General features: G+C 38.3%; 2 protein-coding genes across 7 annotated transcripts in view; one reads left to right on the top strand and one right to left on the bottom strand.

The window, feature by feature from the left end:
* tex9 (testis expressed 9) overlaps window positions 1-27,969 on the top strand; it is a 50,747-nt gene that overhangs the window by 6,416 nt on the left and 16,362 nt on the right. For 2 of the 4 annotated variants that reach the window (XM_088334547.1, XM_088334544.1), the window contains exons 1-2: window positions 5,624-5,745; window positions 6,930-7,043. The gene's annotated coding sequence lies outside the window, so the exon portion shown is untranslated. Of the gene's footprint in view, window positions 1-5,623; window positions 5,746-6,929; window positions 7,044-27,969 lie in introns of those variants that run through there. The other 2 variants (XM_088334546.1, XM_088334543.1) reach the window with 1 other exon arrangement.
* On the bottom strand, window positions 59-25,544 carry LOC148367549 (DNA-binding protein RFX7-like). 3 transcript variants are annotated; one of them, XM_088334535.1, is made up of 9 exons: window positions 25,040-25,544; window positions 21,253-21,286; window positions 13,392-13,489; window positions 11,838-11,960; window positions 11,114-11,230; window positions 10,656-10,740; window positions 10,366-10,579; window positions 6,922-7,202; window positions 59-5,031 (listed from the first exon to the last, which is right to left on the bottom strand). In XM_088334535.1, exons 1-9 carry the CDS (start codon window positions 25,186-25,188, stop codon window positions 2,053-2,055), a joined length of 4,080 nt encoding a protein of 1,359 aa, XP_088190661.1. In that variant the 5' UTR covers window positions 25,189-25,544; the 3' UTR covers window positions 59-2,052. The 3 variants fall into 3 exon arrangements, with proteins under 3 accessions (XP_088190661.1, XP_088190662.1, XP_088190663.1); XM_088334536.1 differs by having other exon boundaries at window positions 6,922-7,157; XM_088334537.1 differs by lacking the exons at window positions 21,253-21,286; window positions 25,040-25,544 and adding an exon at window positions 14,631-14,697.

Genomic DNA, 27,969 nt, shown 5'->3' with positions numbered 1-27,969 from the left:
ATTCTCACAGATTTTAGACAAATAGAAAGGATACATGACATTATGTTGTACTGAAAATCATTTATTCAAATATTTAAAAAAAACTTTAGAAAACCCAAGCACTTTTCCCTTTAAAAAGCAGATAAAATAATTCTTGTTCACCTGACACAGCAACATGACTACAGCGGAAGACATTTCAACTGCTCCGAGCCACTTAAAGGATAGTAAAATCTTAAAAAGAAAAACATCAGTGCAAACCAAATTGATTACTTTTTGATGACACACAATAAAAGTTAAAAGAAGGGGAAACAAGAGTAGACATCACATAAGAGTAACAATAATACTGCAGAAAAAGGTATTAATGTACAATGAAACACGAGTTTAAAGAACTGTACTTCTACACAAAAATGTATTCCTTCACATGACTTAATGCATGATACCATCCAAGTTATAATGTCATAAAGCCAGTGCTAGTATTTTACATTACAGGATCTCCAAAAACATAACAGTGCGAGATAAAATTGTTTTAACATGACATAACTGTACAATAAATAAATAATATTACCAAGACACACAAAAGCACACAGATACATAAAGCAAAATAGTAAATAAATTAACGTACCGTAGATCACCTTAACTGCTTGTTTTTACAGCATTATTGTCTCCCCGAATTGTTTGTTAAAGCGCTTGAAAAACTCAACAATGTCCAACGTTTACTATCCAATAATGTAATGAGTACCCAATATGTCAGACCATGTAACAGTTGAAAATGGATCTTTGGTATGGACATAAGGCCTTTGGGCTATTTTAGCTCAGGTAACTTAGCGAATTAGCATAGTGCATATTTTTTTAGTTTTAGAAGCACATGATTTACAGATTGTCCATGCTGTGTGACAATGATAACGCTTCAATCATGATCACCCATTTTTCACCTAATTGCATATTTAGTTTAGTTTGCACACAATAAGTTACGCATGCGCATGTTAAAACTAAGATCCAGGCAACTTTTGAGTTGACTATATTTTGATTTGTAAGTGCATTATCATGGCTCTGAATGAACAGTAATTTTACTGTAATAACCACCATCTCTTTGGTGTTGAGAAATTCTTTATTATAGATAACAAACAGGCAACTGAAGTTTTGACACTAGACAATTAACCTTTCTGTTTGGTTATGTTCTGGTTACTTATTAACCTGCGTTCACTTCATCATTTACATGCAAGATTGTAAAAATAAAAGGGGCTTTATTCAGTTGAAACTTTAACACGAACCGTAAATGAACGTTCCTCTTTGTCTTGCCATATAATTTGAAACATTCGTCAAATCTAGAGGGATTGACTTGAAAATGCATTTAATACAAATTATAAGCAATAAAAATGTAATTATATATATATATATATATATATATATATATATATATATATATATATATATAATATGCATATTTTCATAATGCTATTATGGCTCTTGAGAAATACAATGGACCTTAATATACATCATTCCCAACTGACATCTATAAAAAGTGTACACCAAGATAGACCTTTTACACACAATGACCTGCAGTTTTACACTTTACATACTATTGTATTATTTTACTTACTGAATATTTGATTTTATACAGCCTTGTTGGCATCTATTTACTTTGTTTTAAACTCAAAATCACACTCATAAGGGTATGTTTTAAATCCGTTCAGTGGCAAGCATTCATTTTGGGGGAATTTTACAAACAATTTTGATCATGATTGTGGAAAACTATATTTAACAAACGTCCTATTGCTTTAATAGTAAGCAGAAATTCCAAAAACCTTTTAAACACTTAATGTTTTCTTTATTAAACAAATGGGAAAAGAATCAGACAGATAAAATATCCTTATTTTTGTTAGTATGTCATAAACGCTGTTACAGCAAAAATATGACATAAAATGAAATTACCAACATTTTGAGCTGAGAGCTCCTGCAATATTTTAGTTCGGGTTGGCACTTGAACTGGACTTTATCGTGTCCAGAGTTTCATTTAAAAATTAGAAGACATCCAACTGACGATGGTCATTACAAATTCCACCTGTACAGCATTCATCCCATCAGTCCAACTGTTGTGTGATCTTTACTCTCAAGCCACTCGAGTCCACCTGAATTATTTGTGTCGCTGGTGATTTGTTGAAACAGTTGCTGGTTGGCCAAGTCCTCCGGAGTTGCGCTTTGATATTGCCCTTGCTGACGACCAGGATCAAATAGAAGGCTTGGATCTAGTGTATTAAGGTCATTCATGCTACTGGACAGGTCCGAAGTCATTCTAATTTCACACGGAAAATGTGTCCCTCCTGACGCTAGTTCTGAGACCTGCTGCACCAGCTCGTTGCCAGCAGTAAGGCTGCTGTCTGCTGTGATGTCTTTGAACGTCCCGCCGAAACCCAGCCGCTGGCGTGAACTCAAAGTCCGCTGGGTGGACTGCTGTTCCCGCCCACCAGAGGCTGCTTGGTCTCGACTATCAGTCGCAGGTACAAATATTTGTTCGTTGTTGAGATAATTTGTCCTAAGAGACACAGAGTTAGAAGCCGACGGCATCTGGTTCTCTGACTCGAGGATCTGAGTGAGATTCAAGCGAGCCGTGTAACTTGCAGGCAAATTATTCATGCCTACACCTCGCACCGCATCATCCATGAGGATATCACTTATGTTTTTGCCGCTACACTGCTGACCGGTCATCGGCAGTACCTCTGTCTGCATCATGATGTTGAGGGGTACTGAGCGGCTCCTTTGAGCTGCACTGCATGCCCCGAGGTTTCTCTGTTTGTTGGCTAAGATACTTAACACTTCAGGTGTTACCGGAGTGTTAAATGGAGAGATGCACTGCTGGTGGACATTGTGAAGGCCCCCCGTTCCTGCGCTCCCTACCAAGTTCCTCTGGTGTATGGCTGGGCTAACACTGCGACATCGAAAGGATCCACTGGCGGAGAGGGTACTGGCTTTGTTATCTAGAGGAGCCGGAACGGCAAAGCCCTCCTGCTTGGCCGTGCTTGCCATGCTGGCTACTTGATGCTGCTGCACAGGGGAAATGGGCGTCAAGCGGCCAAAACGGCTGTCATGGTGCCTTACGTGTGGCACGGCGAAGGCATGTGGCTTTTGAAAGTGGTCATCTGTAAGACCCTGATAGCTGGGCAAGATCCCCACGCTACTGTTGGATTTATTTAAGTTCCCGTTGCTGCTGTTGTAGCTATCGTTTATCCAGTCCAGCCTGGCTTTATCTGGGTGGGTGGCTGTGGGCCTCTGCATGGGCTTGACGGGGCTGCTGGAGACCGTACTGCCATCGTGAAAACTGGTCATGCTGGAGTTGATAGGCGTGAAGGCAAATGGGTTCCGGCACTCCACAGGGCTGGGGGGCACTGTGCTGCTGCAGTTGGAGTGAGGCGTACCAACTGGAGTGTGCCGGCTGCTTCCGAGGGCGCTGTCAACCGGCGTGATAGGAGTCATGCGCGAGCAGGGACTCTCACTGGTTAAGCCTTGAGCTGTTGTCATTTCAAATGTGGGTGTGGGCGTTTGGACTTGATTGCTGGCGCAGTAATAAGTGCTCATTGTATGATTGGTGGTTATCATATTCTGTGGCGTCACAGCCTGCTGCCCTTGCTGTTCCACACTGGTAACAAACTCTTGTTTATTGTGAAGTTTCATCTGCTCTTCCATCTGGACCAGCTCTTCCACGATGCTGTCCTGAGTTACATCATCATCGAATGGAAAGTATTCGATTTGGTTTTGCAAAGGGAGTTGTCTTGACATGGATGCGTTATCTAAAAATCCTAGGGGTCCATGGTTTACTTGAGCAAAAGACTGCGGCTGATCATGCTGCATACCTACTGACGCATCTGAAGCATTCAACATGGAGTGTACGTTGGCCATCACACTCTCCTCTGGGTGCCGTGTTATTGGGTGACCGAGAGCGACGCAAGTTTCCATAACATTGCGAGTGTTTTTCCTCTGCATTGAGCTCTGTGTTTTGGCAACAGAGAAGAAGCCGCTTGCTCCGAAAGAGGCACTGCCAAGTGCATGGTCTTGACTGGGCAGGGGAGAGTTCATTTTTATCTCAATTTCCCGGGTCACCGGCGCACTCTCTGGTCTTCGAATGCTGTATGCGAGGCCAGCAGTGCCCTCTTCTGGGTGCGGGGATAAAAAAGATCTCTTGACGGGAGAGACAACTGGGCTGAGGCTTAGACGCTTCCGGAAGCTCTTTGTCGCACAGAAGCCTTCTCCGATTGATGGTATTCTGTTAGCGTTGCATGTTGAGGGAGCACTCATATTCTGACAAGAGGAAGCTATGTTCAGAGAGCTTGTATTATTACTAATATTCGTACCACCTTCAGTAGCTGTTGTGGTATCGGTACTCTGAGGAACATTTGCATATTTTATGCTGCAAATTTCCTCCAATGGGTGGAGGCTCTTAGTTTGAGGTATGGGCACGCTAGCAGCTCTCTGGACCAGCATTAAATTGCCTACATTTTGGTTTTCCATGTTCTTGTGTATACCTTCAACTTCCATTTCCACATCAATATCTTGGGTTTCAACCCGCTCAAGCCCAATCATCGGGGCCAAAACCGAGAGTGCGGAGGTACTCCTCGTATTTTGACGCATTTTCAGGATGTCCTCTGACATGTTGCATCCACTGATACCCGCTGATGCCGGCCTCAAGGCGGCGTTGGTAAGGGAAGTAACGGCATTGCTGCTGCGGGGAGGGAGCGAGATGGCCGTCATCTTGACCAGGCTGATGGGACTGACGTGACACGTGCTCACCATGGTCTTAATGGAGTTGTTGGCAATGATCATAGTGGAGGGGGAGCACAGAGCAATAGCTGTGGTGGTCGCCGGCTTGGGAAGGATTTGAGGATAGCGCTGCCGAGGTATTCGTTCTCCAACAGGACTTGGTATGATATTTTGGGAAGTCTTGGGGGTTTGTTTTAGTGCCGGTACTGGCTGGGTCACCACTTGGAAGTTTACAGGCAGCAATTTGTTCTCCCCAGTACCCACTGGGCTGGCAGACATCAGAGGGCCACTTTGTTGGGTCTGTAAACATGGACATTGTATTAAATAGGAACAGTTCATTCTAGACACTGCTGATTAGTGCAGTTTTGGTATTCAAATTGTTTTATTGCAGATTTTGAAAAAACAGTTGTAACAGTCAGTGGCATGTAGGATCTAAATGTTGGTAGTAAGATGTTATATTTACCCCGTTACATGTGGCGAGCAGGTACTCTAGTGGTAACGTGTTAGGTAACTTGTAAATGCCACAGTAGATTTGACCTTAAATTTTACTTTTGCTTAAAATATGTAAAGTGTATTGTTTAAGGAACATTGTGTAATATTTGACCACTATATATTGCTTTATTGTATAATGCGACCAGAAATGAGTGCTACATGGTACAATGAAGAAAAACAACCTATTGAGACTCAAGTGACCAAACTGCACCCTTTTCTTCTAATTTACCAACCCAGCCTTGTCAGAGTTTTTCTGCTTAATGTAATCTCACACAACTTTCAGTATTTCTTAAAGCTTGGTGGCCAACCTGGTCTTTCCGAGCCGCATGTCCTGCATGTGTCTGGAGTTTCTCTGCAGAAATACAGGTGATTCCAATTACTTGGATCAGTATCAATCTCTCACAAAGCTTGCAAACAAGCTGAAAATTAGCATTACCTGTTCTTGAGCAGAAAAACCTCCAAAACATACAGGAAATGCGGCTCTCGGGGATCGAGTTGGCCACCCCTGCTTAGAGTATTAAAGTAAGTCTATCATATTTGTTATACATTGATTACTCATTTATCCCTAGAGTAAATGATATGTTTTGACCAGTTTCTAAAAAAAAATGTTGTAGTATTTTTGCTTATTATTTAAATCAATGTGGTTTTATTTACATAACGTTTTTTTTTACTAGTAGGAGACTATAAATATTATGCACTGTTCCTCTAAAGTAAAGCTACAGATTTGTTTGCATGGCTGGTGTACTCTAAAAAAGACAATTTTTGCAGAATTGAGGTGGAAGCCAATCTGTGTCGAGAAGGGTAAAACATCACTCAACTATGTCACATTGCGGAAATTAAAAGGGAGGTAGATGCAATACATAATCACTTTAACAAATGTGCAGCAATGAGAACAAAAGTGTAACAGTGGTGGACGACGGATTGGCCATCGCGGTTCGTTGAGCACTGCTCTGTGCAACCAGACCGAACTAAAAAGGCCATCGCTTTAGGAGAGGCTCCATGCAAGATTCTGCCTTCTGTGTGTCCGTAGCATTGATAAAAAAAACAGGTAGGAAATGGAAAAAACGTTGGCAAGTATAGTAGTGTAATAATACCCAACAAGAATTAATAAGGGCTGTCTCTGTCACAGTGTAAAAATGTTAGTTATCTGAAAATGAAGCCCAATGGGTTGCCCTTTATCAAAACATTTGATTTGCGTTCGTTAAAACAGTTAAATAAAGAGAACATTTGTATTGGGGTTTTTTTAACCCCCAAAATTGTCTACATCTTGTGGATTCAATATTGAGAATTTTTTTGTCTAAGTTTTGCTGACAATTAAAGAAAAAGGGCCATAGTGTGCACTAGTGTGGTGTTTTTTTAAAATTGGGCCATTTTTTACAATATTACTTACTTACTTTTGTAGTGGTTTGAACTGTAACTAGTCCAACCTTAAAATTAATACGTGCAATTTTAAAATGTGTGGTTGTCCACCACAAATGCCCACCAACATCATAACCCCCTTAGCCAGGGGCCCCAAATACTTGTTGTTTAGGACATCGTTGCTAGGCCATTGAGTATAAGAGTTTGAATGGGCAAATATGGCAAATTGTAAAAGTTGTGAGCGCTATACAATTGAGAAAGAGATTTGGAAGGAAAGTTCATTAACGGGTTTTTTTTTCCACCCCTTCTGATTAAAATATGAAAAATGTTCCTTCTCACCGTGACAGGCCTTGGAACAGCAGCAACCATGATGCCAAAGGTTGACTGAGGTGAAGGAGAAACCGGGCTGCTACACTGCCCACTGTCATCCACTGTCTTGATTGGAGATTCTCCAGGTAGAGGTGAGTGTAGCTTTTGTTCTTGTTGCTTCCTCTGAATTTTTCTCTGAAGCTGCTGCTTGGCATCCACGGTTGGAGACGAGAGCGTTGGCGTTTGTGGCTGGCTGCTGTGTGGCTCTGTGTTGGGCACAAAAGCCGAGACTGTCTGCAACGGCTTAACGTCTGAAATAGACAAATAGATACCATAACCTCAAAAAATACATATGTCATGATCAATTTGGGGACGCATTAATGACTCTCTTGAAATTAGATAGATAGATAGATAGATAGATACTTTATAGGGAAATTCACATTTCCAGCAGCATCCCTGAGCTGAGAACAGTACAATAATAAAGCCTAAAGAATACAATATACAAATACCCAGTGTGACGTGCAAATGCCCACTGTAGCGTGTTATATAGAGTAACTAAATAAAATTAAATTAAATATCATGCAAAGTAATATCCGATGTAACCACAAACTGGTACATTACATTAGCTTGAAAAATAAATCTTTATCTGCTACTGAAAATTTACATCTTTGTCCATATGTCTATATCAGTGGTCCAAACTGACAACTAGAACAATGTTATAACGTCAAGAGATGTTGTAGATTCTATTTGGTTTTCATCCCTTTTTGTCATCACTTAATACACAAGATTTTGATGACTTGTGTGTAAATAGTATACTTTCCTCACTACCAATCTTCCCTCTTATTTCCATGTGTGCGAGCATTCAAAGTCTGTGAGCATTACTTGAAACTACGGTGATCAACATCAGTCCTTTTTGTAGCAACCAAACAATTATCATAAATCTCCAAAGCCTGAGATAAAATTAAGGTGCATTATGCTGGGTTTCCGGCAACACTCATTTTTTATTTTTTATTTTTAATGAATTGGCTAACATACTATTGGACACGTTGCAAGGCTCGAAAGTGTCAGTTGTTTTACATATTTCCAAAATTTAAAAAGTGTTTAATTTATTGTAACATAAAATTTCTATGCTACCTAAGAAAATGTTAACTATAATAATGTTAGCCATCTTATTGTGGTTAAAAGGAGAATCTGCCAAACTAGTCAGACTCTTGTGACGTTTGACAAAACAACAGAAGCAAAAACTGTTGAGTTGTTTTTTAACCAAGGACAAGCAGAAAGCAACATGTTTTAAGCCACTTGTCTCAAAGGAAAGCTTTAGTTCAATACGATCTCCTTACCTGCGTGTGTGAACATTTTAATTAAATATTTTGAAATGAGAAAAGTGGTTCATTAATCAAATCTTTCCCTTCGGGGATGAATAAAGTATCTATCTATCTATCTATCTATCTATCTATCTATCTATCATCATTTTGTTTTAAATTATGTGCATCCCACTAGCCAAATCAAGGAGTAGCTAGCCAATCATGTAGGGCTGAAAAAGCTAATCGATCAAATCAATTAAAATGGATGATTAAAAGCATTGGCAACTAGTAAGGTCATTGATTCGTTGTATCACTAATTTATGAGCTACCAATTACAGTACGTTAAATCAAGTCAATTCAATTCATGTTTATTTGTATAGCCCTTAATCACAAAGAGTCTCAAAGGGCTGCACAGACCACAGATTATTGCAAACCATAGACTATTATTACACCATCTTCTGATATAAAACCTTACATGAGGGCAAGGAAAAACAAATAAGAGAGCACACTATTCCGTTGTAACACTGTGAGTTGTAATATCACGTTGGCCCTGCAGAGGGTTTTAAGACCGTTTTAATTTAAAAAGTTATGTTACATTTTTTTTTAAATCCTAAATATTGAACATTGCATCATTACGAAAAAAAATGGCATGAACGTTTCAACTTTGTAGTGTTTGACTGTTTCATCATAAAACAAAGTTCACAATAGGTGCATAAAATAAGTACTGTAAAGCAAAACGAATAATAATAATAATGAGATGTTTAACTCTACTACACTAGGGTCAGATTCTTGAGCATATGTAATCTTCATATTGGGAATATTTATCATACTTTAAAATTTAACCCAAAAAATAGATTTGTTTTGAAAAGGGGGTTTTGTTTACATTTTGCATATCTTTTTTTGTGGATAAAAAAAGTAACACATGAAATGAAATGTATTGCTCTTTCTTTTTTTGTTTTGTATGAACAGTCCAAATATGATATGATTTTTGGATAAGGTGGAGGGAAAAGAGTATCTTACATATTTTCAGGTGTATAGCATACGTTTGTATCATCTCATCTCATCTCATCAGCTGCACCGCTTATCCTCAGTAGGGTCGCGGGGGTGCTGGAGCCCATCCCAGCGATCATCGGGCAGTGGGCAGGGGACACCCTGAACTGGTTGCCAGCCAATCGCAGGGCACACAGGGACAGACAACTCGCTTGCTCATTCACACCAAGGGACAGTTTGTACCGGCCAATCCACCTGAAATGCATGTCTTTGGAATGTGGGAGGAAACCGGAGTGCCCGGAGGAAACCCACGCAAGCACGGGGAGAACATACAAACTCCGCACAGTAAGCATACGTTTGTATTTATTTTTGTTTATTGTCAGATTAATTGACAAACACTTGTATTTTACATTACAGGATATTGTTTGTGTGCACTATTTTTCTATCCGTTTAAAACTTCGATATTTGAATAAAGAGGAGGAAATTAAAAACTAATCATAATGTAATTATTCTTTTTATGTCACTGCGTGACGTTGATTTGATAAAATCTATGAAATAATAATGTCAGAGCCCATATCAACAAATATACCATTTAAAATATGTCTCTCTTCTGCAGTTACACAAGATTTATGTCGTAAATAAGGGTTTTAAAATAAGGTGCGAGCAGAGTTCTTTTGTAGAAATGTCATAAACAAACGAGAGGGATACAAAAAATACCACTCACCCAATGGTGCTTGGCTGGCGTTATTTTTTTTTAGGTTGGAGGTGTTTACAGTTTGTTCTGTGGGTTTTCGTTATAAAGCTTCTCAACAGTGAACATATTTTTTTTCAATTAGCTTTCAAATAAAGGATTCCTTTGAGACGTACAACCAAAACACTGTTTGTTGGTGTAACACCTTGAGTGTAAACAGTAGCTGAAACTTTGCCCTACACATTTTGGACAAATGGACCATTTACTGTGTTGCTTTGGCTTTGCATACACCAAATTTGTCACAGAGGAGATTACTATTGCCCATATTTTATCTAGAGCCAGATGTACTCATGAAAAGAGCCATATCTGGCTTGCGAACCATATGTTCGCGTCCCCTGAACTACACTTTTGATGTCACACGTTTAGAATAGTACCACAGCACAGCCACCAGATGTCGCTAAATGCACCAAAGGCCAGGCAGTCGCTCACCTGTTGCTGTGCCTGTCATAATGGTAAGAGCTGCAAGGGACTTGTTGCTGATGTAGTGGCTGTCCATCAGGAAGCGCGCCAGCTCTTCCACTGCCTCAAACGGCCGTTTCAGCACCTTTTGAGCCCACTCACAAACTAAATTGCATGCTGCAAAGCGAACCTCCTCTACCATGCTGCCAAGGTGGCCTCCTGACTCCAGTCCGTCGCATTGCCCCTGAAAGGAAATGAGGAATCCATTCAAACAAAGATTCATATTGAAATGTAAAAAGGAAAGACAAAAATATGCTCACTACTTCTCCAGTGTTTTGTAGTTCCAGACTTGGTAAACATGGAAAGTGAACGAAGGGCCTTTTTCTTAGTCCACTATAGCAATACGTAAGGCAGTGTTAAGATAAATATCTATTATAGAGCCTATTGTTTGCACTGTAGACATATAATCTATAATTAATAGAAAACTCTCGATTCATTTACCTTGACAAACTTTGAGTACCCTGGAAGACTACATGCTTCAAATATTAAGTTTTTGCTGTTTCGTGTCATAAGGCAAGGACAAGACCCCCCCAAAAATGTCATGCGTCATGAAGGTCAAGATCACAGCAAATTCCCCCCACCACTTGTGTATTATGGCACTGCTTCTGAGGGGGAATTTATTTCATTTCACGTCTATATTTAGAGAGCTTATGAACTGTAATAGCAGATGGCCTGTGAGTAGAGGCGGGCTGTTACAGTCCATTCCTGTAAAGGATATTTGGATTTTCCTCTCATGCCAAGTCGACGGGCCTTCATGTTGGGGAAGACATTTTTCATCATTTTTCCAAAGTCTGCCGCACTCAGTGGATGGTAGTTGAGATTGTCACAAAAACTCCTGAAACAAAAAACAAGCATTAAAGTCAATGGCACATTTATTCATAGGGCCTTGTATGTTCCCAGACAATAACAAATCAATAAAATACTGTTTTTTTCTTTCCCAAGCAGGATTTGATTACATATTTTTATATTTAAAGAATGGGGTTGCTCAGAGCAATTTGTGACAAGAGTAAGTCGCTCACTTGCAGACTCACACAAAACGGCAATTATGAAATACACACTTGCCACAATTTCCAATCATCATAATTAATAAAGACCACCAGTAATTATTGAACAGAAAAGGGATAGGGGGTGAAAACGGCTGCTATGTGTTGCAGTGGAGCACATTGTGATCCCCCTCGAGCCTTTTCACCTGTCCACCGCAAAGGCGCCAATAGATCTGTAAGTGTTGGGAGGGGTCTGAATGTAGTCAACTTAGAAAGACTGTTACGTAACACTGCCTGCGCATTTCAATGGCTGTCTCAAACTTTCCATTCTAATGTTACCAGCACATGCTGCTTTATGATTCTCAGGCCTGCGCCCTCTATTTATAATGACACTTTTCAGCCGGCTACGATTTGGTAGTTGTGATGAACTTCTGCAGATCGGCATTTACAAGTACTCACTTATATTCGTCATAAACCTCCTGCTTGGGGAGAGAGGTTTCGGGGTATTCTTCTAAGTGATTGCGAATCCAGTTGAACGCGTGCATCTGTTGTGTGCGACTTGATGATGCAGCGCTTTGATCACTGAGGGGAATGCATTCATTTGGTTAGAAATTGCAAATAAATTGCAAAATAGTGGCAATCACATCCGAAAGAGAATTTATCTGATTGTAAGGAAAATCTGTTTATGTCATTGTTAGGGTAACTGGAGTGGATCTCATTTTTGTTTATAACATCTGATCCCTATCCAGACAGTTTTGGTTTAGATCAAACTCAATATTTATCCTGTGGATCAGATAGGGCATCCTTATACAGTATAGACGTTTTTTTTGTTCTTATTTTATTATGTTTTAAACAGTCGGTAAATTAGAAAATATTACATAAAATAAAGAAAATTGTCTCATGTGGCAGATGGCTTTTTTTCTTTGCTCATTTTATGTGTTTAATTTTTTGTTGTATAGCTCGTAACTAAAATGTTTTAAAGGGCTGCACAGACCACCATTAAAGTACAATTGTTGTGTTTTGAAAAAGTATTTTCTACCATGTTCTTATTCTCATTTATTAAAAAAACAATTCTTTGAATCAGAAAACGTTTCTGCCATCTGCCATATAAGATCAATTTTATTATTATTTTATTTAACATGAAACAGTTGAAAGTTTTGTATTCAACACAAATATGACTGGAAAATCAGATAAACATTGTGAGCATCACGATACATAATAATAATAATAATAATAATTTCCTTGTATTGTCATTCTGTGTAACAATGTACACAGAACGAAATGTCGATTGCACCTGACCCGTTGTAGCGAGCCGATGCAGCCGCAGCCAACAGAGGGCGCCGCCGACCACTTTTTAAGTCTTAGGAATGACTCGGCCGGGGCGCGAACCACCGACCTCCCAGTCTCAAAGCGGGCGCCTTACCATCTAGGCTACTATAATATAATTTTATCATTTTTTTTTTGTTTCTCAAGAGAATAAGGTAACTGATGGACAATAAAAATTTTGACCAGGAAAATTTGGTTAGAATACATTAAAATAAGGTAGTAAGAATAAAATAAAATACAATATATATGTATTTTTGTCATTGTAACATGTGCAGTGCTCAACAATATTAAAATATGGCATCCTTATAGTGCAAAAATACAATATCACAGTTTTAATCAACAAGTTAAGGGTAAGAGCACAAAAATAAGTAATATAGAATTAAAAAAAGAAAAAGAACTGAATCATCCTTTGCCATTGTTGCAGTTTCCTGTCCAAGCAGAGTAACCAGTATTTCATTTTACAATAATAACTACATAATATAATTAATTGTTTTACTGATTAAGTCTTTTATGTCATACAGGCCGAAGTGAAGCCACATCAACTTTCCAAAGGATTTGCTTTAACGTGGTCAGGGTTTGAATTCCGGACCTCCAAGGTTTAGTGGGTTAACTTTACTCAAGGGTGCTGAGTTTAATTGAGCAAATAATATCATCAAATTGGGCCATTTTTTCAATTATTTTTTTTACCTTTTCTCATTGTTGCTGTTGCTGTTGCTGATGGGTCCCGAAGGCAACTTAAGGTACAGGTAGAGTTTTTCGATGTCTGTGAACTTTTCAACATCTTGCTGTGGAATAGAAAAGGATATTTCTCAAGGCAACACAACATGTGTTTCCACACAAGGTAGACTGATCAATACACCCATTGCACCGCATTCCCGATGAATAAGGGACAATGGAGCCGCGATTTTGGATATTTGTAAAGATACAGAAGTTATATATTTGGCTTTTAAAATACAAGCCAATTTTCGTATTTTCAAGATTATTAGACGTGTAGCAAATTTTCGACATAAACTGTTGTTAAGCACAGAAAAGAATGTAAATATTTTGTTACATATAGTGTAAAAGGGACAGTTGCAGTTCCCTAATAATTTTTACGTTCATTTAACAAGTAAAAAATAGGGAAAAGCACTTCACTGTGCATAATGTATGCAGGCATTCACTGCAAAACAGTCTGAAAGAGGAGTGGGCAAACTTTTAGACTCACAGGCTGTATTGGGTTTACAAAAAATGCAAATGACCCAGGCCAGGAGGAATATATATATATATGTATATATATGTATATATATATATATATATATATATATATATATATATATATATATATATGGGGTTTTTTTTTGTATCTACCATACGAGTCTCGAGTCCAATACCCTGGCAATACATAAGGGAAAAGATAAACACGTGTCCAATTTCTCCAATTTCTTATATTGACGCTACTAACTCAAAATGTTAAGAAATGTATTTTCATTGTAAACATTTAATTCATGCTAAAATTTGAAAAATAACAAAAACGTGGAGACAATTTTTGGGGAATAGCAACGATGATATGCATTTCTGAATAAATATACATGGAAATATCTATATGTACATGATATATTTCATTTTTTGTCCATAAATAGACTATTTGATCAAATTGTTTTTGAAACACTCCAAATCAAAGCAAAAATATTGCTAATATGCGTTGAAAAACTCAAAATACAATAACATTTTAATTTCTTGATCGATAAAACTTAATAAAAAGAATAGCAAATAAAGAAAAACATAGCCAGCTATTTGAATGTTGGGAAACAGAAGGACAAGAGTGGCACCAAATCCACACACTTGTATTTAGTAGTACCTTTCACCATTTTATACATATTATCATTGTATTTTCAACGGATTCAGAAGCATGACGTGCATGTGGCCCACGGGCCGTAGATTACTCACCCTTGGTCTAGACCACAGGTGTCAAACGGGCGGCCCGCGGGCCAGATCAGGCCCGCTAAGGGATTGAATCCGGCCCGCCAGACAACACTCAGAGAAGCACAAGAGAAAAACAAGCGGCAGGTTGAAATATGTCAACTTGATGTTGCCAAAGAGAGGTGCCTCGAACAAAGACACTGTACTTGTATTTATTTCTCTCTCTCTCTCTCTCTCTCTCACTTTTCCACCCCTTTTCTCCCACTCTGTCTCTGTCTCTTTCACCCTCTGTGTCTCTCTTTTTCTCTTCCTTTTGTTGCTCTTTGTCTCTTTCTCTCTCTGTGTCTTTTAAGCTCTTTTGTCTAACTTCCTTTTTTCCTTTTCTCTCTTTTGTCTTACTCTCTTCATAACCTTTGCACTTTATTTTCTCTTTTCTCTCTTTCTGTCTTTCTATTTCTCTTTGGATTTCTTTTTTTCTCCCTTTTCCCCCTCTCTCATGAATTTTTATCTTTTGTTTCTCACGCTCTCTCCCTCTCTCTTTTTCTTTCATTGTCCTGCCCTCTCTTATTTTCCCTTCCTCTTTCTCTTATTTCTTTATTTCTCTTTTTCTTTCTCTTTAATCTGCTAGTCCGGCCCCCGACAGAATGTTTGTTCTATGGTGTGGCCCCCGGGTTAAAATGAGTTTGACACCCCTGGTCTAGACAATATATCCAACGTCTTGCACAAAGTCAACCCAGATGAACCAAGGCTTCCATACTGGCGACAAATGCGTTAGAAAAGGGCAATATGGGCGGCATTTCAGAAATAATATAAATACATGTAGTCAGAAAAACATGGGTGGATACCTTTTTGATTCTCTGACAATGAAGACAAACAGTGTAGGTCAATCCAACCTTGATGGGCTTCTAGCTGGAATGAAATATGCTCAGGAGGCATTCCCTCTTTTGGCAATTTTATTTTAATGCATGCGCCACAACACTCCAAAGATTTCCCATAAACGTAGGTAAAACGATGTGATTGAAAAAATATCATTGTTAAACCACCTAGTAGTGAACAATTGTTTTGCTATAAGGGACATCGCGTTAGCATGAGACATTATAGTCTTGGACGGTGACTAAACTACACAGATAAAAATCCGTATTGTGAAAATTATGAAATGGTATTCAGCATACTGTAGATACTAGAATGATCTGATGAACAAAACCAAAATCTCACATGTAAGGGGCCCTCCCTTTTCTGCATGTTTTAACGACAGAAACGCGACAGTCATTCATCATGCTCAGCTTTGGCTCACTCGCCCTTGACGTTGCCTCCTCAGCAGAGAGTGGCGCTGTGTACTAATCATGCTCAAGGAGAAAGCGGACAGCAAGGAGGATGGGATGCCTGGCAAACGTTCTCTTCACTGTGGGCAACAAAGTGGGAGGACAATGACCAGAAATCAAACTTGTCCTTGAGCACATACATGATTACAACAAAAGCATTGGGACACCATCGTATTAGATATACAGGAAAGGAAATTTAGTCAACCTATGGCTCGTGTCTATGCACTGGTTATAACAGTCTAACAAACCTGGTTCAGATCCAAACGACTTCAATAATCTCTGCCCTACTGTTCATCTCATAAATCATTTAAAAAGTAACCTTCGCCGAACTCCATTCACATCTCACTTTGAACAGTTTATTTAAACCCTTCCAGTCTGGTTTTCATCCACGCCACAGCACAGAAACTGCACTAATGAAAATCGACAACAACCTCCTCACTGCAGCGGACTCTGGTTCACTTTCCATTCTCAACCTCCTAGACCTGAGTGCCGCCTTGATACAGTATCTCACCCCATCGTCCTCAGTAGATTCTCCTCAGTTGGCATGACCCACACTCCTCTGACCCCGCTCCAGTTACCGCAGGTGTGCCCCAGGGTCCTCTTCATAACCTACCTACTCATAATCTACCTCATCCCTCTTGGCCATATCTCCTGTAAATTTATCATCTCTTTTTACTGCTTCGCATATAACACCAAACTCTACCTTTCCAGCAAACCCAACCCCACATTACCACTTTTCACAGCTTCGCGTACAACACCAAACTCAACCTTTCATGCAACGCCAACCCCACATTACCAACCACCCTCCCTTACCTCCTGCTTTTCCGAAATAAAATCATGGTTTATCAAGTTTTTTCAAATTAAACAGTAATAAAACTGAATTTTTTTTAATTGGCACCAAATCTTTCAGCAGCTCGGGAACACACTAGCACCCGACCTCCGTAACTCTGCCACCCGGCCCATCTTCCAGTCCATACCCAAACCCCACCTTTTCAGACTAGCCTATCCATCCACCAAGTCAAAGACTGCTTCCTAGGACCCTCCCTTTTTACTGTACTTGTTTTTCTGTTTTTTTTATTTTTTATTAATGAAATGACTGTCCTTTATTTTGTGGGTGTCCTGAAATGCGCTTCAAAGAAAAATATTTTTGGGTTATAAATTAAAATCATAAAAGTGCCGTAACTAGTGATGATAGAGGGATATTTTTTTTTCAGGCCCTTCACAGATTATTAGAAGTTAAGGACGCCAATAATTAAGCTGACTTACACTGACTCCCATCATAATGAAGTGCTTTGAGAGACTGATTAAAGAGCACATCACCTCCAGTCTCCCCTCCTCACTCGACCCCTTTCAGTTCGCCTACCGGACAAACCGCTCCACCGGGGATGCCATCTCCTCTGCGCTTCACCTGAGCCTGACACACCTAGAGAAGAAGAACACCCATGTGCGAATGCTGTTCCTGGACTTCAGTTCAGCATTCAACACCATCATCCCACAACACCTGGTAGACAAAATGAGACTCCTGGGTTTCAACACCCCCCTGAGGAACTGGCTGCTGGACTTCCTCACTGACAGACCCCAGTCAGTGCGGATTGGTCAGAACATCTCCGATGTCATCAACCTCAGCACCATAGCATTGTGTTCAAGGTGGAAATGCAACATCACTTGAATCCGAATCACGTCATGTTGGTCGGCCGAACACAACCCCTCTCTCTCAACATGTTGCTTACTTGGCCTGTGTGTGAGCGTGCATGGTACAGACGTTACCTCTGGATCTTTTTGCCTTGAAAAACATGAACTTCATTGGACATCATTATTTTTAAAAATGGACCAAGGTTACAAAAAAGACCACATTAAATTTCTATTGATTGGTTGGTTGAGCAAGAGTCAGAGCCAATCAGCTACTGCTGTGGGCGGGAGAGTACTGGAGTGAGACTCCATAACAGATTGTACAAGAAGCATATAAAAGCAGTTTTATACGTATTACTTAGTCGCTGCGCAGTTAACTAAAAAGGCTAATGTCTGCAAATATGTTTTATATCTGCACTGATAAATGTCCCTATAGTACAGTGTTTTTCAACCAGTGTGACGTGGCACACTAGTGTGCCGTGAGAACTTGTCTAGTGTGCCGCAGGAAATTGTCCAATTTTATCTTGGAAAAAATAAAAAAGAACGCCAATGTTTTTTTTCCCCAGTGATCAACAAAGTAACCAACTTTCATCCAATATCAGTAAGTGGGAACACATTCAATGGTAATGGTAAATAGTCTGCATTTATATAGCGCTTTTCAAGTCACTTGAGACATCCCTAAACGCTTTACAACGTGTTTCACACTTACCCATTCATACACACACACACACACACTCTGATAGCAGCATAAACCATGTAAAGCTCCCAATGCTTATTAGGGGTACAGTGTCCTGCCCAAGGGTACTTCAACATTTAACTCAGAGGAGTTATTTTTTTGCTTACAGTATATACTAATTATCTGCTCAGGAGGTACTAGAGAGACTCATATTCAAAAACGGTTTTTAATGAAGCTGTTTAAGCAGGTTTGGGTAGGGTTACTTTAACTGGATTACTTTCAATTACTTTTGGATTACTCCAATACCAAATATGCTAATAAAAGACAAAATAAACTAAATATGAATAAAATTACTATATTTTGTGCAGGCTTGGGGAGTAACAAAATACATGGAACGGCAAAAATGATGTTGGCAAGCTGTTTGGATTTATTTTCATTTTGTTTCTGTCGCATTTTATGTTAGTTTTGCCGGAGATCAAAGAGATCAAAGCCAGGAGAGAAAGCTTACCACGTGTTGTGAGTCATAATTGTATTCATATTTAGTTTCTTTTGTCTTTTATTAGCATATTTGGTATTGGAGTAATCCAAAAGTAATTGAAAGTAATTCAGTTAAAGTAACCCTACCCAACCCTGTGTTTAAAATTGCCCCGTAAAAAATGTTATTCAGTTATTATTTTGTTATTCTACGTTTTTATAAAAAAACTGAAAACTATTTTTGCTCTCTCTATGTATTTCTGATTTTTCTGGGGAAAAAACAAAATAATATTATAGTAAAACTTGAAATGATTAACCAAAATGATTCCACTGTATTATTTCCTGAGGTACGCTGACCACAAACTATAAGGAAACCTTCAAAATGTCACTTACAGCTTTAAAAATAAAATGAGAATTGAAAATTTTTTAAACGTTTCAACCGTCGGTGCGCTTCGATATTTTTGAATGCGAAAAGTGTGCCATGGCTCAGAAAAGGTTGGAAAACACTGCTGTAGTATATCGTGCTTATAGGCTTCACTCTAACATTTCTCTAAATTCACTACTAAGAATAAACATGTACAGTTAACCTTTTTAATTCCCATCTGTTATTGTGTTTGTTGTTAGGGAACCACAAGTTTCAAGTGGCAGCAGGCAGCTAAGATATCATGACAGTCAGGAAGGGTGGATTCCCTAGGTCCACATTTACTCACAGGGGATTTCAGGAGAAATTACAGTGGACGTGTAATTATCTACAAGTCAACCATAAATTTAAATACATTTCCTGAGAAAATAGAGCTCCAAATCTCATAAGGGAGAATCTCAGTAAACACTTCAAGAGTATCTGATGAAAGAGAAATGTAGCTGAAGACAGGTGCACAATAATCATGCATGCAATGCCAGTCAGCATTTTGATCCATTATGCCACACCTACAAGGAGGATGGATTATCTAGAGAATGAAAGGTGTGCACTAGTACAGATTGAGATTGTCAACAACATTTCAGGGTCCTTCTGAGTATGTCAAAAATATATTCGGTTTAAGGTTAGCTCATAAAAAATAAAATCTGTTGGGTTTGCACTTTTGTTCTGAATGGATTAACTTCAAACAATGATCCTTTTTTTCATTCATGCAATCATTTTACCTCAATATTCTTAAAATGGACTGGCTCGGTAGCCTTGGGGGTAGGGACCCCGCCCCAGACTAGGAGGTTGCTGGTTCGAGCCTCAGCCGGGTCTAAGACGTAAAACCTAATGACTACCAACGTGATCTTGAAACACATCAGTTAGGATGAGCGAAGGGGCTGGGAATCCCCTCCTCTGTATCAAATCTCCCACAAAGAGTCAAGAATGCGAATATGTTCTTGACCCTAGCCACCTCCCACTAGGGGGATATGGCTCTATATATATATATATATATATATATATATATATATATATATATATATATATATATATATATATATACATCCGTCCATCCATTATCTGCACCGCTTATCTATCCTCAGTAGGGACGCAATATATACCTGTATATATATATATATATATATATATATATATAATGTGTGTGTGTGTGTAAAATAAAAACAGACCCTAATTACAGACTGTTAAATTTAACATAGAAGACACCATGAGGGAGGCAACAGATGAGTTGATTTTTTGTAAAAATAAAAAATGTTGTCAAAATGTAGTTCATAACAGTTGATTTAGAGAAAAGAGCAAGAACCTGGATTTATTACAAATATCAAAATAAGAGCATCCCAAATGCTTTTTGTATGCATTTTACTATGAAAAAACGTGATACAGCCCAATCAGCCTCTGGCAAAAAACGCTCACATATTAAAAGGTCCAGAATTTTAAAATGTACTACTTGCTGATGCCATCGTTTGGTTTAAATGATCATTGCAGCCTCTGTCAAGCTGCTTGTGTGGCACTTGCAAGTATGTGCATTTCTCAGATGCGCTCAGATAAACTCTTGTTTTTTTTTAATCTTTATGGGGGTTTGGGTTGCCGTTTGGACTGTATTTGAAACAGTGCTTTTCTTACTTTCTTCATTTTCATGCAGCACTAACGGTGAACCACGAGCACAAGCATTAAATTATGCTTTAACCGCCCCGCACCCCTTTCTGCTTCCTAATGTGTTTCAAGTCTTGTACATCTCTGATAAAAGTAAGATAAAAGCAGATAGGCGCGGTGGGAATTTTTTTAAAGGCTATTTGAACTAGATTGGGAATTGTTAACACATACTCAATTAGGAAAATATTTTACTTTCAACTTTTTAGGGACGCTTTAAACTAAACAGTCCACATTTAAAAAGAGCCCAACAATTTGTAGGCAGGTTTATGAATGTTATGCTTTCATTTGTTAGTGACTAGTCCCGGTTGCGGCTTGAGTAGGCTGCAGCAATATTAGTTCTTCTTCACGGAGGATAAAGAATACATGCCTGTGAGTCTTGTTACATAACCTCAATTGCTCTTAGTCACGTTGAGAGACATTAACTGTTATATTTGGGGAAACATTTTAAATCAAATTTTATTGAAAAGGATTACTCACCAGAATGTTTTCCACTTTTGATTGAACCGTTTTGCTGAAAAGAACAGACAATGGTATAAATTAGTATGCTTGTGGGCTGCCATGTAACTTGAGTGCTGGTGCATTTATTTATAAAGCGGAGGAATGCCTGGCATGGGTTGAGCCTCCCTTCACCATCCCTCAGGTCATGTAGCCCACTACCACGGACACATGCTGTTACATGTAAAACGTGGAGGCTGTTCCTGTTGTGTCTTTGCCTGTCACAACTCTAACTTTGAAAAAATATCATTTCGGGGGTATTAAATCACACAATCAATTGGTGTAAAGAGGAACCAAATACAGGCAAACTTTCTAAATGAGCGACTATCTGATACAATAAAAAAAAAATAATACAGGAAAGCAATTAATGAGATCCACCCGAATGCGGAAGTTTCATAAATGTTCTTGTGAAAGCCCCAATTTTCGCATCCAGTGCATCCAGTAAATATTTGCCCGACAATAAACAACTGCTACATTTGCTTTGCTGATTTGGCGGCAGCGGCAGGCAGACTCATCCAGGTTTAATTCCTAATCTGCAGACAGGTCAGCTTGTTGTTGACAGCGACACAGAAGGTACAAGCGGGTCACATTTGAGGACACGGGCTCGGCAAAGGGTCAACGCGGTTGGCCCTAAGCCGTGCCAAGAACAGTTCACTTTAATTCGCTGTAACCAGGAGGTCGGAGATGGCTCATTAGCTTGCTTTCAAGACACATTTAGCTGCTACACCGGATTAGAGTTGAAATTTGTTTTGACAGACTGATTAAACGCAAACTGGTACTTGAAATAGATTAAACTGAGTGATCAGTTATCCAACCCCAATGGTTTCACTCAATGCAACTCATCCGTTGCCTCCATCATGGTCACTTCTAGGTTAAATTTAACAGTCTTTAATTAGGATCTTCCAGGTATACATTTTTTAATGTTTTATCCAGGAATTCCTTTCATATATTGTTACCAACGTAAGAATTTCTAAGAAAATATTTTGATTTGAAAAAATCGAGTCACAAATGTTCTCATCATTTATTCTTAAATTTTTTGCAATGTTGGGCATGCACCATTCAATGATGCTGCATTTTTTTAAGTCTGCAAGTAGGCGTGGCTCTATTTTGAGATGAAGGTACTGAGATCTACAGCAAATATGATAAAAGAACAAAACAAGTTATTAAAATAAGAGAACATTAGAAAGATTTATGCAGTAGTGTTCGAGTGTTCATTCCTCATGAGCGATTGCAGCGATTGCAGCGTTTGCAGCGATTAATTGAACAGTTGAATTAGAGAACCCTTATTATTTTAGTCCGTAGAAGTTATGTGATTAGGGATTTTCGATACCACATTTTTTTATACTGATATCAATGCTGAAGCCAAACTATTGACTAGTCATCAATACAAATACCAGACTACCACTAATATAGACTAGTCCCTTCCATGTGAATGAGAATGGTAGATTTTTAAACAATATATTCAAAACCCTGTATTCATTGAAGTGACAGTGTGTAATATTTGACCACTAAATGTTCCTGTATTTTATATTGCAACAAAAAACGAGTGCTAAAAAGCACCAGGAAGAGTACAAAATACGTAGACTCAGTGACCAACCCGCACCATTTTTTCCCCTCACTTTTTCATCCAGCCTTTCACAACGGTTTGGGGGTACTCTACTCGTAGCAGCAAAATGTTGGACAGCCATGTCATCTCCCTTTAGTTCAACCCCATTATGTAAAATAAATACACATTTCCTGACCTACAAATACTGTAAAAAAAAATACATGTTAAGTGCCCCCGGGCACCAGGTGGCCCCCTAAGGGAAGCTGAGTAGCCTGCGAAACCGATTCTGAAAATGGCTCACCGATTCTGGGTCATTGTGATTTTCTAGTAAAATTTGTTTTTTAGTGGTTGTGAGTCCATATAACTACGTCAAATAATTAACCGGGTAATAACATAGTAACTACCAGTGTTGGGCGTGTTATTGAAAATAAGTTATTACAGTTACTAATTACTTAAAAAGTAATTGTGTTACCCCAGGTTACTGACATCCAAAAGTAGTGTGTTATTCTAAAAGTGACTATCAAGTTACTAGTTACCGTATGTACTCACATTGAAGTGAACCCCCTAAAACTCCTTAAAAATAGTAACATGATAAAAGAAATAGAAGAAAAGGTGTAGGAGCAGTGAACACTTCATAATTCTTGACTTGTACAACCTTGAGAGCTTGCAAACTAACAGACAAAACAAGCGATATCCGGTATGTCTTTTGTCTTCAAACCAATCAAAGATTTCCTTCTTTTGGGTAATTTTCAAAACTTTTTTACGTTTTTTATCCAGGTATGGTGAATTTCAAAAATAATTTTACAGATAAAAAGACCAAAATTCAGCACTGTCTTTTCTTAAATGCACAAGTTTGGTTGTGTGCCACGACTAGGCAGCGCATGAGTAGGGGGCGTGGCTTATACTGGAAAAACAAACCAACTGGAGATTGATGGGCAAACGTAAGCACAGAATTTATGGTAAACGTGCTCTGAATTTTGGTCCTTTTATTTGTAAAATTACTTTTTGACTACACTATGCCAGGGAAAAAGAATACATCTTGGACAATATTCAGCAATCAAGGAGGAAATCTTTGAGTGATTTGTAGCCAATAGACAGAATGGATATGGAGTGTATCGGCTAAGTGTTAGTTTACAAGCTCTCAAGATTACACAAGAAATATGAAATCTTCACTGCTTCCACAGGTTGGTGCAGAGATTTTATTCTATTTATTTTACAATGTGGCTATTTTTAACCTGTTTTAGCGGGTAGGCTTCAAAGTGAGTATATATAATAATTTGTAACTACATTGTTACTTTTGGGTGTCAGTCAGCTGAGAGGGAAAGGAATTACGTTTTAAATAACGTTATTGGTAGTGGTAACTAATTACTTTTTTCAGTAACACGCTCAATAATGCTCCCAGCACTTATAACTATATATTAATAAACTAATAACATGATAAGTTGCGATTTTAGAAATGCGTATCAAACTGGTAGCTATTTGCTCTAATTAGTCACAAAAAGTAGCTCTCGGCATTAAAAAGGTTGGAAATCCCTGATCCAAAGCAAAGCTCTCATAATAGTTATGGAAAGTGGTCAACAAACGTGAGGTTTTCATTGTTTACAATTTAACAATATAAGAATTAAAATACTTTAATGACAATAACTGTTTCATAACACAAGAGATTCACACCAAAAAAAAGCAGCAATGTAAGAAAAATACAAATTCTGTACCGTATAACAATGTCAAAAAGGCAATTTTAATACCATATTTTCCCGACTATAAGGCGTAAGAGTACGGTAAATAAATTCGGCAATGCATAATTACAATGAAAAGCTTCTACAAACGGTTTAATTTATGAATCATTTTAAATAAGAAACCAGATTCCCTATTATCTATGTACTATGAAATACATTTTACTTCTGTTTCAATCTCAAGCACCTTATAGTTCGATGCACAATATAAATGATGGGAAGAAATCTTTCTCAAGGGGAGATTTTTGAAGGTGCGTCTTATAATCAGGTTGGCCTTATAGTCCAGTAAATACGGCACAATAGTTTGAAAATATAACAGTAGTGCAACTAAAGGGTATCCACAAATTGATTGCATTTGAAAGTTATAATTGATGACTAATCTTAAGACACGCTAACAACATTATTATTGTGATAGTTAAATTGGGAAGACAATATCGACTTTAACACAGTAGTACTCGCCCAGTGTCGATAATACCGATATTTTACTTACCAGATGGAGTTCTTGACGCGGAGCTGTAGTGCACCGGCCTCGGTGCCCTGCAGCCCCGACAGCAGCCCCGACTGGAAGCTGGCCGACCCCGGGTCCGCTAGCTGATGCTGCTGTTTCTCTTGTTGGTAGCGAGGGTCATCTTCAGCCATCGCGGGTGTCCCGGGCCGTTTCGCGATGTACCGGGGGACAAAGCGTAGACTTTCCCGGGCGGGCCGGTGCTTTCAAAAGAGGGGGAATCGTCGCCGAGCTAAGCGGACATCGTCAACATCATCAGCGCGCCGTGTTGTTGTTGTCAGACAGACGCTCCTCTCCGACATCTCGCCCCTCCAGCTCGCCGCACCTTGCAGTCTTCATGGGAAAGAAGCGTCAAAGAGTCCCCGGTGCGTGGACGAAATAAGTAACTGTCCCGGCAGTAGTTGGAAGCGTGGAGAAGATGAGAAGCTAGTCGGTCCCTCCGGTTGCTCTCATCTTACGGGGGCGAGTTCTCGAAGACTGCATGAGCATGTGCGCCGCGTAGTAGCTGACAGTTAGACGCATGCGCAGTAACGTCCACGATCATTTTAAAAACAATACGTAAGCACTACGTTATGATCAGGGTTGGGTGGCTTACTTTCAAAATGGAATCCGATAAAGTTACGAGTTACCAGTTGAAATGTAATCAGTAACTTAATCCAAGTACCGTAATATTGCAGTAATGTAACTTGATTACTTTCAATTACTTTTGGATTACTCCAATACCAAATGGCATATGCGATAAACAAAATATAGCCTAAATAAACTATATATATATATATGTATATATATATATATATATATATATATATATATATATAATTTGCAAAAATGTGTTTGACTCATTCAATGCCAGACGTACTACCCAATATTTGCCATTTTGACCGATTTTTGAAGGCATAGAGAAATTTTAGTTCTGTAGCTAAATAGGGATAGAATTGGTGGACAAGCTATAACTAACATCAAATGATTCAGGATTATTTTAGGCCAGCAGAGAAGGTCTTGTAGTCCCTGACGGTCCACCACTGCCCTTATATAACTAGCTCCCAAAGCAAAACTTCCACTCTTTAAAAATAAAATCTCTCCGTCATTTGTTCTCTCTCTCTCTCTCTCTCTCTCTCTCTCTCTCTCTCTCTCTCTCTCTCTCTCTCTCTCTCTCTTCCACCCCCACCACTACGAGAAACAGGTGAAATCATTGAATGAATGAATGAAAACTTTTATTTCGAACATTAAAATAAAAACAGGAAAAAAAACAATGAGTCAACAACTAAATAATGTCACATAACATGTTCGAAAAGGGGTAGTCAGAAGCAGATACTTATTTTCCCTACCCCTTTATCTTCCCTATTAAATATATTTTACAAATCCTCCTTTCCTCTTGTGTCTAATATAACAAAATCTCATGGATATGCTTATTACATAGGTCAGATATCAATAATTATAATAATTACAATAATCACATATTTTATACACTAATCTTTACAATACCCTTCCCTCAACGGCATAATGCGCCTAGTTACCAAATGTCACTGCGGCACCAATTATAATAAAAATAATAAAAATAAACACGATATTTATAATAAAAGTTCTGATATAATAATACCAACAATAACAACAAGTTAACCATAGTTTTAAACGCAGTATTTCCAATTTCCCTCAAATCCCATTTTCTTCATCCCTGTATTTTGCCAGTAATGTTTTTTTGTATTTAAATTTGAACACATGGAAAGTTGGACATTGTTTGATCTCTTCTTGTAAATTATTCCAAAGTTTGACTCCACACACAGACACACACATACTTTTCCTGGGTGTTCTCACCTTTGTGATTTTGAATTTACTAAAGCCCCTCAAGTTATAATCTCCCTCTTTCGGAGTGAATAATTTTTGTATGTTTTCTGGCACTATGTTTTTGTTGACCTTAAATAACAGTTGTGAAGTGATTTTTTTTTTTTTAAATCATCCAATTTTAATAAATTGGACTGCATGAATAAAATATTGGTATGATCCCGATATCCTATTGAAATGCTTTTAGATACCTTAGTTTGTATGTGTCTGATGTGTGTTCCAACTTAATTTATTGTCTATTATGACCCCTAAAAATTTAATTTCTGATACAATGTCTATTGCAACACCATCCATTTTTACTTCTAAATCTTAATTTGCCTTACGATTACCAAAGAAAATTACTTTCGTTTTATTTAAATTTAAAGATAATTTATTTATATCCATCCATACTTTTAGATTAATTAGTTCACGATTAATACAGGTTACCAAATCAAATAGTTATCATTTGAATAGAAAATGTTAGTGTTGTCTGCAAATATTACTATTTTCAATAGTTTTGAAACATTAAAAATATCGTTAATATATAAATTAAATAACTTTGGTCCCAGGATAGAACCATGTGGTACTCCACAACAGATGTCCAAGTATTCAGATGACAACTCTCCCATTTTTACATATTGCTTCCTCCCCGTCAAATAACTTTGAATCCATTGCAAAGCCACTCTCCAGATGCCATATCTTTCCATTTTTTAATAGTATCTTATGATTAATGGTATCAAATGCTTTTTTTTAAGTCAATAAATACCCCGGCTGCGTATCTCTTCTTTTCTATACTATGGGTGATATCTTCTACTGCATCAATAATTGCCAGTTGCTGATCTGTTTGCTCTAAAACCATATTGACTTTCATTAATCAATTTATATTTATCAACAAATTGTTCTAGACTATTATTTTAAAGTCTCTAATATTTTAGAGAACTGAGGAAGCAGAGATACCGGTCTATAGTTTGTAAAAATGTGCTTGTTACCATTTTTGTATATTGGTATAACTTTTGCTATTTTCATTTGATTTGGAAATTTCCCTGTTAGAAATGGTTTCACAATGCTATTTATAATTTGCTTAACTAGTACCA

This window comes from Urocampus carinirostris, chromosome 4, assembly GCF_059441175.1.
Source record: "Urocampus carinirostris isolate Australia breed hairy pipefish chromosome 4, RoL_Ucar_1.0, whole genome shotgun sequence".
Lineage (NCBI taxonomy): Eukaryota > Metazoa > Chordata > Actinopteri > Syngnathiformes > Syngnathidae > Urocampus > Urocampus carinirostris.
Note: the sequence above shows the minus strand (reverse complement) of the source record. Positions and strands in the feature narration are given on the sequence as shown.